The sequence below is a fragment of the Leucoraja erinacea genome, unplaced genomic scaffold (genome assembly GCF_028641065.1).
Source record: "Leucoraja erinacea ecotype New England unplaced genomic scaffold, Leri_hhj_1 Leri_77S, whole genome shotgun sequence".
NCBI lineage: Eukaryota > Metazoa > Chordata > Chondrichthyes > Rajiformes > Rajidae > Leucoraja > Leucoraja erinaceus.
In genome coordinates this window covers 97,350-112,123 of record NW_026576707.1, presented here as the reverse complement: position 1 = coordinate 112,123, position 14,774 = coordinate 97,350, and the positions used below count along the sequence as shown (strand labels likewise).

At 49.1% G+C, this 14,774-nt stretch overlaps 1 protein-coding gene across 1 annotated transcript in view; it reads right to left on the bottom strand.

The window, feature by feature from the left end:
* Window positions 1–14,774, bottom strand: part of numa1 (nuclear mitotic apparatus protein 1) — a 113,932-nt gene that overhangs the window by 76,075 nt on the left and 23,083 nt on the right. The window contains 3 exon segments of the mRNA XM_055631479.1: window positions 1,561–1,643; window positions 3,511–3,596; window positions 7,025–7,080. Coding sequence (XP_055487454.1) covers window positions 1,561–1,643; window positions 3,511–3,596; window positions 7,025–7,066 — 211 coding nt within the window. The 5' untranslated portion in view covers window positions 7,067–7,080.

Sequence of the window (14,774 nt, the reverse complement as noted above, 5' to 3'; positions counted from 1 at the left end):
CTCTTTAATAATTGACTCCAGCATCTTTCCCACCACCGAAGTCAGGCTAACTGGTCTGTAATTCCCCGTTTTCTCTCTCGCTCCTTTCTTGAAAAGTGGGATAACATTATCTATCCTCCAATCCACAGGAACTGATCCTGAATCTATTGAACATTGGAAAATGATCACCAATGTGTCCACTATTTCCAGAGCCACCTCCCTGAGGACCCTGGGATGCAGACCATCAGGCCCAGGGGATTTATCATCCTTCAGTCCCATTTGTCAACCCAATACTACTTCTCGCCTAATGAAAGTTTATTTCAGTTCCTCTACCCCCTTAGATCCTCTGTCCTCCAGTACATCTGGGAAATTGTTTGTGTCTTCCTTAGTGAAGACAGATCCGAAGTACCTGTTCAACTCTTCTGCCATTTCCTTGTTGCCCACAAAGGAATAGTTAGATCTCAAGCCGGGGGTTGAGCAGCCAGGTTGTTGTCTCTGTTGTTGTCAATGTCTGCCAGGCCCTGAGACAGCTCCATTTGGTGGGTGGTAAAGCGGGCACCCAGAGATGACATGGTTGGCTGTCTGTTGTTCAGCTCCACATTCACAGGCTGGGCTCTGCGTCTCCACACGCTGGCATTGAAACGCCCAACTCCAGCACCAAGTCTGTTGAGCTTCACCCATGCTCCTCTGGGGAGCTCAGACCCTGGACAGCTAATTTGAGGAAGGACATTCTTGCTATTGAGGGAGTGCAGCGTAGGTTTTTAATTCCCAGGATGGCGGGACTGTCATATGCTGAGAGAATGGAGCAGCTGGGCTTGTACACTCTGGAGTTTAGAAGGATGAGAGGCTCTCTCATTGAAACATATAAGATTGTTAAGGGCTTGGACACGCTAGCGGCAGGAAACATGTTCCCGATGTTGGGGGAGTCCAGAACCAGGGGCCGCAGTTTAAGAAGAAGGAGTAAGCCATTGAGAACGGAGACAAGGAAACACTTTCTCTCACAGAGAGTGGGTGAGTCTGTGGAATTCTCTGCCTCAGAGGGTGGTGGAGGCCGGTTCTCTGGATGCTTTCAAGTGAAAGCTAGATAGGGCTCTTAAAGATAGCGGAGTCAGGGAATATGGGGAGAAGGCAGGAACGTGGCACTGATTGGGGATGATCAGCCATGATCACATTGAATGGCGGTGCTGGCTCGAATGGCCTACTGCTGCCCCTATTGTCTAATGTCTATTACCTGGTGAAGAGATGTAGCTGTGTAATGGAGATGAGGTTGCCTTCCACTCCTGTGACCACTTGCTGGCTATCCAGTGTGCCTTTGTCACAGTTGGCTGGATGGATGCTGGGAGTTGTTTCACATGTGGAGCAAAGGGGTGACGGGACTTCATTCGGCGCGGCCTCTGCTCTCTGCTGATAGCCTGATGGAGGCGGTGATCTGGGTCCATGGCACAACGAGATAGTGCCACGGACCCAGTTCACCTGTGACACCAGCTTGGAGGAACAATGTAGCTGGTCTCTCCTAGATCCCTCTGCTCCACAACACTCCCCCTGACTACCACCCAATTCTGCCTCGTGCGGGATGCTTACTTTGTAAAAAGTTGAAGATGAACTGGAATCTCTCCTCAATGGACTTGTCTTCAATTATCTGCAATGCATTTTCTTTTCCATTTCTGAAATCAGAAAGTTTGTTCGTTATTGAAAAGTTTAACCTTATTGAAACATATAAGATTATTAAGGGTTTGGACACGCTAGAGGCAGGAAACATGTTCCCGATGTTGGGGGAGTCCAGAACCGGGGGCCACAGTTTAAGAATAAGGGGTAAGCCATTTAGAATGGAGACGAGGAACCACTTTTTCTCACAGAGAGTGGTGAGTCTGTGGAATTCTCTGCCTCAGAGGCCGGTTCTCAGGGTACTTTCAAGAGGGAGCTAGATAGGGCTCTTAAAGATAGCGGAGTCAGGCGATATGGGGAGAAGGCAGGAACAGGGTACTGATTTTGGATAATCAGCCATGATCACATTGAATGGCGCTGCTGGCTCGGAGGGCCGAATGGCCTACTCCTGTGTTTATTGTCTATTGCTGTACATAAACAACGATTTGATTACTGCACTCTTATAAACTATCTTTTCTTTTTATTTGAACATTTAAAACTACAAATAGTAAATCTAAAAAAGCCGCAGAACGTGGTGGAGGTGGGGTGATGGCCTTTCATCATGTCAATAGGGTTGTGCAGCACACAAACAGGTCCTTCGGCCCATCGTGTCCATGCCGTCCGGGGCACCATCGCTGGAGAAAAGGATTAGGTGACGTTTCGGGTCTACAAGTGAAAGGAGCAGAATTAGGCCATTCGGCCCATCGTTCACTCCGCCATTCAATCATGGCCGATCTATCTAAAGAAATTCCTCCTCATCTCCTTCCTAAAAGAACGTCCTGTGGCGGCTCCCAAGGGTCGTGCCATCATACTGTCGAACCCCTCGGCACGGGAGTGGTTCAGTCCGGAGGTGGCCCTTAGCCAGAGGGTTTAAAGGCAGGGGTTTGGGTGCCATCTTTCTCTCATTTGGTCTTCCCTACAACCGGGAGGAACATAATAAAAGGTGCCTCTCAAAACACTGGACTTCGTGCTTCCTATTGAGACCCACGCACTAGTCCTTTAATTCTGAGGCTGTGACCTCTGGTCCTAGACTCTCCCACCAGTGGAAACATCCTCTGGACTGGTAGCAAGAAAAGATCAGGGCAAATCTGGCTAGCAACAGATGACCTTGGGCAAGGAGATTCCCTGATAGGCTGATTGTTGGCTAGCGACTGTATTCAAAACAAGTGGAATACAACTTTGCAAACTGTGGAACTTTTAGTGGACAGAAAGTGGAACATTAATCGCCTTTTAGTCCGAGAGTCTCCTACTAGTGGGAGCATTCCCTCTACATCCATGTATAAGAAAGAACCGCAGATGCTGGTTTCAATTGTAGGTAGACACACAATGCTGGAGAAACTCAGCGGGTGAGGCAGCATCTATGGATGGAAGGAATGGGGGACGTTTCGAGTCGAGACCCTTCTTCAGACTGATGTGGGGATGGGGGAGGGGGCGGAAGAAGAAAGAAAGAGGTGGAGACAGTGGGCTGTGGGAGAGCTGGGAAGGGGAGGGGAAGGAGGGAGAAAGCAGGGACTACCTGAAATTAGAGAAGTCAATGTTCATACCGCTGGGGTGTAAACTACCCAAGCGAAATATGAGCTGCTGCTCCTCCTCCAATTTGTGGTGGGACTCACTCCGGCCTTGGAGGAGGCCCAGGACAGAAAGGTCGGATTCGGAATGGGAAGGGGAGTTGAAGTGCTGGGCCACTGCAAGATCAGGTCGGTTAATGCGAACTGTGCGGAGGTGTTGGGCGAAGCGATCGCCAAGCTGTGCTTGGTCTCGACCCGAAATCGCCGATTCCTTCTCTCCATAGATGCTGCTTTACCCGCTGAGTTACTCCAGCATTTAGTGTCTATCCCCCAAAGCATTATCTTCCCTTGAAAGCTCTTGCGTAAAGTGGTTACTCACAGTCTGCACACTATGTGGATGAAGACAACACCATCCCCAAGGGCTGCAAGATTCCCGACCTCTTCCGACAATTTAAGACTGTTAACCTGTATCAGAAACAGAAAACGAAGCAATAAGTACACAAGTGAAGGGAGGGGAGTGAAGAGAGACAAAAATGCTGGAGAAACTCAGCGGGTGAGGCAGCATCTATGGAGCGATAGAATAGGTGACGTTTCCGGTCGAGACCATACGCAGGCTTGGCGATCGCTTTGCCCAACACCTCCGCACAGTTCGCATTACCCGACCTGATCTCCCGGTGGCTCAGCACTTCAACTCCCCCTCCCATTCCGTATCTGACATTTCTGTACTAGGCTTCCTCCATGGCCCAACATCACCTATTCCTTCACTCCATAGACAATAGGTGCAGGAGTAGGCCATTCGGCCCTTCGAGCCAGCACTGCCATTCAATGTGACCATGGCTGATCATCCCCAATCAGTACCCCGTTCCTGCCTTCTCCCCATATCCCCTGACTCCGCTATCTTTAAGAGCCCTATCTAGCTCTCTCTTTAAAGTATCCAGAGAACCGGCCTCCACCGCCCTCTGAGGCAGAGAATTCCACAGACTCACAACTCTCTAAATGGCTTACCCCTTATTCTTAAACTGTGTGTGGCCCCTGGTTCTGGACTCCCCCAACATCGGGAACACGTTTCCTGCCTCTGATGTGTCCAAGCCCTTAACAATCTTATATGTTTCAATGAGATCTCCTCTCATCCTTCTAAACTCCAGAGTGTACAAGCCCAGATGCTCCATTCGCTCAGTCTGAAGAAGGGTCTCGACCCGAGACGTCACCTATTCTTTTTCTCCAGAGATGCTGCCTGACCCGCGCGCGGAGTTACTCCAGTTTTTTGTCTCTCTTCAATGATCTGTTCAGCTGGGTGTATTACACAACCAGCTGCATCAAGCAGATGAGTGGGCCATAGAACCGTTTGCAGTTGGTCAGAGACAGGAAGCTGGAGGGCAATTGCCCAAGACCTGAAGGTGCAGCAGTGGGTGTGGGCGACTGCACTGGAGTGACACATCTTCAGCAAAAGCCGGCCACTCAGTCCATTCGATTCAATAGCCTCCTGTCTAGATATGAGCCCTTCGGCCCCATATGGAGTAAGCCATTTAGAATGGAGACGAGGAAACACTTTTTCTCACAGAGAATGATGAACCTGTGGAATTCTCTTAAACTGTGGCCCCTGGTTCTGGACTCCCCCAACATCAGGAACATGTTTCCTGCCTCTAGCGTGTCCAAACCCTTAATAATCTTATATGTTTCAATAAGATATTTCAATAAGATCGCCTCTCATCTTTCTAAACTCCAGAGTGTACAAGCCCAGTCGACCCATTCTCTCAGCACATGACAGTCCCGCCATCCCGGGAATTAACCTTGTAAACCTACGCAGCACACCCTCAATATTTGTGTCGGCATGGACTTGTAGGGCCGAGATGGCCTGTTTCCGTACTGTAATTGTTATATGGTTATAATAGGAAGAATGTCCTTCCTCAAATTAGGGGACCAAAACTGCACACAATACTCCGGAAGGTGTGGTCTCACTAGGGCCCTGTACAACCGCAGAAGGAATGATGGTGAATCTGTGGAATTCTTTGCCACAGACAGCTGTGGAGGTTGTCATGGGGCATTTTTAATCCGGAGGTTGACAGATTCTTGAATAGAACGGGTGTGAGATGCTGCAGATGTTCTACCAATCGGTGGTGGCCAGTCCCATCTTCTTCGCTGCCGTGTGGCGGGGCATCAGGGCGAAGGCCGCGGACACCAACACGGTCAACAAACTCATCGGGAAGGCCGGCTCCGTCCTGGGGGCGGAGTTGGAGTTGGATTCACGGGAGGTTGGTCATGGAGGGGAGGATGCCCCTCAAACTGCGGAGCATCCTGGACAATACAGCTCACCCCCTCCGTGACACATGGGTCAACCTGAGGAGCACCTTCAGCAACAGACTGGTTCCACCAAGATGCAGCACAGAACGCCACAGGAGATCCTTCTTCCCTGTGGCTATCAAACTGTACAACCCCTCCCCCTTCTGTCATGGGGTAGACTGAGACGGAGACAGACCCCCCCCCTTCCCCACTCCTTGCACATCCCCCCCAGCCTTTACTCTCATCACTATAATTTCATGTTTCATGCATCTTGTGTTTTATGACTGTTGGCAGATCAATTTCCCTCCTGGGATAAATAAAGTTGTATCATATCTTCTTGTGTCGAAGGTTATCGGGAGAAGGCAGGAGAATGGGGTTGAGAGGGAAAGATAGATCATCCATGATTGAAACATAGAAAATAGGCGCAGGAGGAGACCATTCGGCCCTTCGAGCCAGCACCGCCATTCATTGTGATCGTCCCCTATCAATACCCCGTGCCTGCCTTATCCCCATATCCCTCGACTCCACTAGCCCCTAGAGCTCTAGCTAACTCTCCCTTAAATCCATCCAGTGATTTGGCCTCCACTGCCCTCTTGTTCCTTGTTTCTTGGTTTCTTGGTCCTCCAAAATATTCCAAATGGAATTTAGACTGGAGGTGGTGAAGGGAGGGATTAAGCCAGAAAGGGTTATTGGGAAGAAAGAGCTACTTTAAATTTAGTTGCATCTGGTTGGGTAACTATAGTAGGGTGGAGATTATTCTGTGGCAGGGAATTCCATAAATTCACAACTCTCTGGTTGAAAAAGTTTTTTCTCACCTCAGTCTTAAATTAAATCCCCTTTATTCTAAGACTGTGTGTGGCCCCTGGTTCTGGACTCGCCCAACATTGGGACTATTTCTGGACTCGCCCAACATTGGGAACATTGAATGCCAGAGTAGACTCGATGGGCCGAATGGCCCAATTCGGCTCCTATGACTTTATGAACTCGGCTCATGGTTCGCCCTGGCTTGCAACAAAAGACACAAAGTGGTGGATCTTCCACTTACTCCCTTCCTCTGACAACCACCCCCTCTGACCCGAATCCATCCATCACTTGTAAGCTTCGCCTCGCTCCCACCTCCGTTCCAGCTTCCTCCCCAGTGCAAATCAGTCTGAAGAAGGGTCCTGACCCCAAAACGTCATCTATCCACGTTCTCCACAGATGCCACCTTTACAGTTTAGAGATACAGCGGGGAGACAAGCCCCTTCGGCCCACTGAGTCCATGCCGACCAGCCATCACCCACCCTACCACTAGGAATAATTTTACAATCTTACCGAATCCAATCTATCCACAAACTTGTCCGTCTTTGGAGTGTGGGAGGACACCTGAGCACCTGGAGAAACCCACAGGATCGGGGGGACTCTGGCAACGTGAGGTGGCAACGTTACTTTGTTACTTAGCGCCCTTAGCATTGAGGTGAGCGCGTGATGGCTACTGACCAAGTGCTGGTAAATGGGATCAGTTGGTGCTTGGTGGGCCGGCATGAACAATGATGGGCCGATGGGCCAGTTCCCACGCTGGGCCACAATCAACACTATCTTTTTCTGGATGAAGAGGGGAGTTTCATGCTTACCCATTTCACCAGGGCCTCGGCCTTGGTCCTGTGCACCGCCATTGTGTCGGGGTGATCTACAAACACAAAAGCAAAACGCATCAACCACGTTCCCCACAGATTTGTCAACAGAGATTCCCAAAGAGTCAGCAGAGATATATCCAATCTATGTATTCAAAACAACATGGGCAAGTGTTTCGTGGACTGGGGAAGTCGCAGCTGGGAATAAGCTGCAGCAAATGAAAAAATGCAGGAACCGTTTGCAAGAGGCCTGGTCACAACTAATCCTAATCAGCATCGTTGAACAAGGCAAAGTCCAACACCTTTCAAAGCATGGGGTCAGACTCTCAACAGCATGAACACACACTGAAAACAACAAAACAATCACATCTTCATTCCTCAATGCCTTGGAATGCCAAGATGGTGAATGGTGATTTGGAATAGCTGTTTCTTAAACCACACACATCTATGTCCCACGTCGCAGGTGGGACAGCACCAGAGGCCTGGCTACGGATGCAGGATGTACAGTTTCAGGCATTAGACAGGGGATTCAAATGAAAAAAGAGGAATTGTAGCGGATTTTGAAATTCACCAAGTTCCCACAGCCTCGGTAAGGTCCCACAGACGTCGCGAGGACATACCGCCCATGAGGCCCCATCACCGCGAGGCCCCACCGCCCACGAGGCCCCATCACCGCGAGGCCCCACCGCCCTGAGGCCCCATCACCGCCCTGAGGCCCCATCACCGCGAGGCCCCATTGCCCGCGAGGCCCCACCGCCCACGAGGCCCCATCACCGCGAGGCCCCACCGCCCACGAGGCCCCATCACCACCGTGAGTCTCCATCACCGCCCACGAGGCCCCATCACCGCGAGGCCCACCGCCCACGAGGGCCCATCACCGCCCCACGAGGCCCCATCACCGCGAGGCCCCACCGCCCACGAGGCCCCATCACCACCGTGAGTCTCCATCACCGCCCAGAGGCCCCAACACCGCGAGGCCCCACTGCCCGCAAGGCCCCATCCCCGCGAGGCCCTATCACCTCCGTGAGGCCCCACAGTCGCCGCAGTCTCAATGCCTCCTGTATCGCCGCATGGAACCCCGGCCGGGACCTCACGGGTGGATGACCGGGTCGGACGAAGCGGGCACCGCGGAGCCATGAAGTGAAGCTCGGCCGCTCGGCACCGCAGAGGCGTGAAGTGGGGCGTCGACAACGCTGAAGCCTCGCGACGATGGGGCCACGACGGCGGCAACGCCCCACAGAACCTCACATTCCGCGGAAAAATCTCATGCCTGAGAGTTTGTACGTTCTCCCCGTGAACCACATGAATTTTCTCCGGGTGCTCCAGTTTCCTCCCACAGGTTTGTCAATGAATTGGCTTCGACAGTGTAGGGTAGTGCTGGGATGGCTGGACTCAGTGGGCTGATCTTTGAGCTCATTGTGGAGATTGTTGGGATAATATTGGAGATTCAGATTCAGATTCAGATTCAATTTTAATTGTCATTGTCAGTGTACAGTACAGAGACAACAAAATGCATTGAGAGTGCAAGCAGGATGGAGGAGTCATGAAAGGTCCCCACTCGAAGCGTCACCTATCCATGCCCTCCACAGAAAGTGCCTGACCCACTGAGTTACTCCAGCACTTTGTGGGGGAGTTTTTTGTAAGGTTTTCTGCAGTTTCTCAGTCAGTTAATTTCTCCGTTTAGTTTATTGTCACGTGTACCGAGGTACAGTGAAAAGCTTTTTCTGTTCTACTTGTATCTCTCTGGGGGAATTACGAGTTTAGTTTAGTTACAGCGTGGAAACAGTCCCTTCGGCCCACCTAGTCCACGCTGGCCATCAATCACCTGTGTTGTCCCATACACCAGGGACAATTTACAGCAGCAGAAACGTCACCTATTCCTTCACTCCATAGAAGCTGCCTTAACAATAAACAATAGGTGCAGGAGTAGGCCATTCGGCCCATCGAGCCAGCACTGCCATTCAATGTAATCATGGCTGATCATCCCCAATCAGTACCCCGTTCCTGCCTTCTCCCCATATCCCCTGACTCTGCTATTTTTAAGAGCCCTATCTAGCTCTTGAAAGTATCCAGAGAACCTACCTCCACTGCCCTCTGAGGCAGGGAATTCCACAGACTCACCACTCTATTAGAAAAAGTGTTTCCTCATCTCCGTTCTAAATGGCTTACTCCTTATTCTTAAACTGTGACCCATGGTTCTGGACTTCCCCAACATCGGGAACATGTTTCCTGCCTCTAGCGTGTGTGTCCAAACCCTTAACAATCTTATATGTTTCAATAAGATTCCCTCTCATCCTTCTAAATTCCAGAGAATACAAGCCCAGCCGCTCCAATCTATCAACATATGAAGAGTCCCGCCATCCCCGGGAATTAACCTTGTAAACCTACGCTGCACTCCCTCAATGGCAAGAATGTCCTTCCTCAAGTTTGGAGTCCTAAACTGCACACGATACTCCAGGTATAGTCTCACTGTAGTCAGGATTGAACCCGGGTCTCTGGCGCTGAGAGGCAGCAACTCTACCGCTGCGCCAGAGTTGTCCAGGGTCACTCTTGAGGTCTGAGCTGAAGTGCTCTGCGACGCAGTCACCCTATACCTTAGTCCAAGATGTAGAGCACCACGAGCACCAGACGCAACGCAACAGACTGCAACATGTATAAGTAAATCTCTACTTCACCTGGAAGAGCCATTTGGATGCCGGAAAGGTACGAGTTAAAAAACAGGTGCTGGAAAGGTGCAATCAGAATAGTGGTGTGTGGAGATTAAAGAGAGAATGTCCACAAGTTTTAGGCCATTCGGCCCACTCACTCCGCGATTCAATCACTGCTTTTCTCTGCCGCTTAATCTAATTTTCCTGCCTTCTCCCCATAACCCTTGACACCCGTTCTAATCAAGAATCTATCTATCTCTGCCTTAAAAACATCCACTGACTTGGCCTCCACAGCCCTCTGTGGCAATGAATTCCACAGATTCACTACCCTCTGACTAAAGAAATTCCTCCTCACCTCCTATCTAAAAGAGCGCCCTTTAATTCTGAGGCTGTGACCTCTGGTCCTAGACTGTCCCACCAGTGGAAACATCCTCTCCACATCCACTCTATCCAAGCCTTTCATTATTCTGTACGTTTCAATGAGGTCCCCCCTCAACCTTCTAAACTCCAGCGAGTGCCATCAAACGCTTCATCATATGCTAACCCACTCATTCCTGGGATCATTCTTGCAAACCTTCTCTGGACCTTCTCCAGAGCCAGCACATTCTTCCTCAGATATGGGACCTAAATTTGTTCACAGTGCTCCAAAATGTGCCTGACCAGCGCCTTATAGAGCCTCAGCATTACATCCCTGTTACACTCTCCAGACAGTGAAGGACTCTTTATTGGAAACGTTGCCAGGTGAAGGTGGTACTGGAGCTGACCTTCACCAGTTACATAGATACATAGAAAATAGGTGCAGGAGTAGGCCATTCGGCCCTTCGAGCCTCCACCGCCATTCAATATGATCATGGCTGATCATCCAACTCAGTATCCCGTACCTGCCTTCGCTCCATACCCCGATCCCTTTAGCCACAAGGGCCACATCTAACTCCCTCTTAAATATAGCCAATGAACTGGCCTCAACTACCCTCTATGGCAGAGAGTTACAGAGATTCACCACTCTCTGTGTGAATTTTTTTTTTCTCATCTCGGTCTTAAAGGATTTTCCCCTTATCCTTAAGCTGTGACCCCTTGTCCTGGACTTCCCCAACAATCTTCCTGCATCTAGCCTGTCCAACCCCTTAAGAATTTTGTACGTTTCTATAAGATCCCCTCTCAATCTCCTAAATTCTAGCGAGTATAAGCTGAGTCTATCCAGTCTTTCTTCATACGAAAGTCCTGACATCCCAGGAATCAGTCTGGTGAACCTTCTCTGCACTCCCTCTATGGCAATAATGTCCTTCCTCAGATTTGGAGACCAAAACTGTACGCAATACTCCAGGTGTGGTCTCACCAAGACCCTGTACAACTGCAGTAGAACCTCCCTGCTCCTATACTCAAATCCTTTTGCTATGAAAGCTAACTAACATACCATTCGCTTTCTTCACTGCCTGCTGCACCTGCATGCCTACTTTCAATGACACCCAGGTCTCGTTGCATCTCCCCTTTCCCTAATCGGCCACCATTTAGATAATAGTCTGCTTTCCTGTTTTTGCCACCAAAGTGGATAACCTCACAACCAGTTACGCAATCGAGCACAGACGTTGGGGCATATGTTAATGGCCTGTCACACTTTGCGATTTTTTTGGCGACTGCAAACGTCAGTGACTGACGCCGGTAAAATCGTCAAGTTGTACGACACTCCGCGCCACCCGCCTTCACAACACAAGAAGGTGACACCGAAGTATAACAATCACATTGGAAATGAACTTATCCACGATAAATCTAAGACCAATAATATTTTAATGGATAAATGGGCGCTTTATATACCCACTTCACCGGCCATCACCCACAGGACAGCGTATGTCAAGTTGGGAAAAGGGGAAGTACAACGGGATCTGGGGGGTCCCTGTACATCAGTCTATGATAGTAAGCATGCAGGTACAGCAGGCAGTGAAGAAAGCGAATGGCTATTTGGCCTTCATAACAACAGGAATCGAATATAGGAACAAAGAGGTCCTTTTGCAGTTGTACAGAGCCCCAGTGAGAACACACCTGGAGTATTGTGTGCAGTTTTGGTCCCCTAATTCTTGCTATTGAGGGAGTGCAGCGTAGGTTTACAAGGTTAATTCCCGGGATGGCGGGACTGTCACATGCTGAGAGAATGGAGCGGCTGGGCTTGTATACTCTGGAGTTTAGAAGGATGAGAGATCTCATTGAAACAAATAAGATTGTTAAGGATTTGGACAAGCTAGAGGCAGAAAACATGTTCCCGATGTTGGGGAAGTCCATAACCAGGGGCCACAGTTTAAGAATAAAGAGTAAGCCATTTAGAACGGAGACAAGGAAACACTTTTCACACAGAGAGTTGTGAGTCTGTGGAATTGTCCGCCTCAGAGGGCGGTGGAGGCGGGTTCTCTGGATACTTTTAAGAGAGTTAGATAGAGCTCATAAAGATAGCGGAGTCAGGGGATATGGGGAGAAGGCAGGAACGGGGTACTGATTGCGGATGATCAGCCATGATCACATTGAATGGCTTGAAGGGCCGAATGGCCTACTCCTGCACCTATTTTCTATTGGAAGGTTTCATCATCTAAACAGATTAAACAATTATCTCAATTGCACCTCCTCCCATTCTGCTTTCTGCAATCTCACCGTCCCAGTTCCTGTATATTTGTGCCCATGTGGAGTTCCACACCAGTGCTTCCGAGATCACATCCTTTATTATTTGTTTTGAGATACGGGCCTTCGGCCCATCGAGCCCTCCCCATCCAGCCACCCCTGTACACTACTAGTTCTATCCTACACCATAGGGACAAGTTGACAGAAGCCATTTAACCTGCACATCTTTGGGATGCGGGAGGAAACCCGAGCACCCAGAGAAAACCCACACGACCACAGGGAGAATGTATAAACTCCTGCACCTGCAGTCAGCATCGAACCTGGGTCTCTGGCGCTGTAAGGCAGCAACTCTACCGCTGCATCACTGTGCCAAATTATTTGAATGAAAAATAGCAGATGGCGTTTAACCCAAACAAATGTCGTTAAGCATGAAAGGGCGCAGAAAACGTTTGAGGATGTTGCTAGGACTCGAGGGGCCAGACCTATGGGGAGAAGTTGAGCAGGATAAGCTCATGGGGTTAACCTTGACCTTAACGGGTTGGACAGGCTAGATGCAGGAAGATTGTTCCCGATGTTGGGGAAGTCCAGAACAAGGGGTCATAGTTTAAGGATAAGGGGGAAATATTTTAGGACCGAGATGAGGAAAACTTTTTTCACACAGAGAGTGGTGAATCTCTGGAATTCTCTGCCACAGAAGGTTGTTGAGGCCACAGTTCATTGGCTATATTTAAGAGGGTTAGATGTGGCCCTTGTGGCTAAAGGGATCAGGGGGTATGGAGAGAAGGCAGGAACAGGATACTGAGTTGGATGATCAGCCATGATCATATTGAATGGCGGCGCAGGCTCGAAGGGCCGAATGGCCTACTCCTGCACCTATTTTATGTTTCTATGTTTCTATAAGACTTTTTTCCTTGGAGCACAAGAGGATGAGGAGTGATCTTATAGACGTGTACAAGATCATGAATGGAATAGGTGGGGTAAATGCACTAAAGTATTTTACCCAGAGTAGACAATAGACAATAGGTGCAGGAGGAGGCCATTCGGCCCTTCGAGCCAGCACCGCCATTCAATGTGATCATGGCTGATCATCTACGATCAGTACCCCGTTCCTGCCTTCTCCCCATATCCCCTGACTCCGCTATCTTTAAGAGCCCTATCTAGCTCTCTCTTGAAAGCATCCAGAGAACCGGCCTCCACCGCCCTCTGAGGCAGAGAATTCCACAGAGTAGGGGAATCAAGAACCCATAATGTTTGGGACAAAACCCCATCATGTTATTTATTAGCCCCTGTGCTCCACAATTTGAGGTTTGTAATAGAAAAAATCACATGTGGTTAAAGTGCACATTGTCAGATTTTATCAAAGGGTATTTTTATACATTTTGGTTTCACCGTGTAGAAATTACAGCTGTGTTTATACATAGTCCAACCCATTTCAGGGCACCATAAGGTTTGGGACACATGGCTTCACAGGAGTTTGTGATTGCTCAGGTGTGTTTAAATACTTCCTTAATGCAGGTATAAGAGAGGTGTCAGCACCTAGTCTTTTCTCCAGTCTTTCCATCACCTTTGGAAATGAGGACCAAAGTTGTGCCAATGAAAGTCAAAGAAGCCATTATGAGACTGAGATACAAGAATAAAACTGTTAGAGACAGCAGCCAAACCTTAGGCTTACGAAATCAACTGTTTGGAACATCATTAAGAAGAAAGAGAGCACAGGTGAGCTTACTAATCGCAAAAGGACTGGCAGGCCAAGGAAGACCTCCACAGCTGATGACAGAAGAATTCTCTCCATAATAAGGAAAAATCCCCAAACACCTGTCCGACAGATCAGAAACACTCTTCAGGAGTCAGTTGTGGATTTGTCAATGACCACTATCCACAGAAGATTTCATGAACAGAAATACAGAGGCTACATTGCAAGATGCAAACCACCGGTTAGCTGCAAAAATAGGATGGCCAGGTTAGTTTGCCAAGAAGACTTGATGAGATCACACCGGGAGTATTGCGTACAGTTTTGGTCTCCTAATCTGAGGAAAGACGTTCTTGCCATAGAGGGAGTACCGAGAAGGTTCACCAGACTGATTCCTGGGATGGCAGAACTTTCATATGAAGAAAGACTAGATAGACTCGGCTTGTACTCGCTAGAATTTAGAAGATTGAGGGGGGATCTTATAGAAACTTACAAAATTCTTAAGGGGTTGGACAGGCTAGATGCAGGAAGATTGTTCCCGACGTTGGGGAACTCTAGAACAAGGGGTTACTGTTTAAGGATAAGGGGAAAGTCATTTAGGACCGAGATGAGAAAACCATTTTTCACACAGAGTGGTGAATCTGTGGAATTCTCTGCCACAGAAGGTAGTTGAGGCCAGTTCATTGGCTATATTTAAGAGAGAGTTAGATGTGGCCCTTGTGGCTAAAGGGATCAGGGGGTACAGGGGGTATGGAGAGAAGGCAGGTACAGGATACCGAGTTGGATGATCAGCCATGATCATATTGAA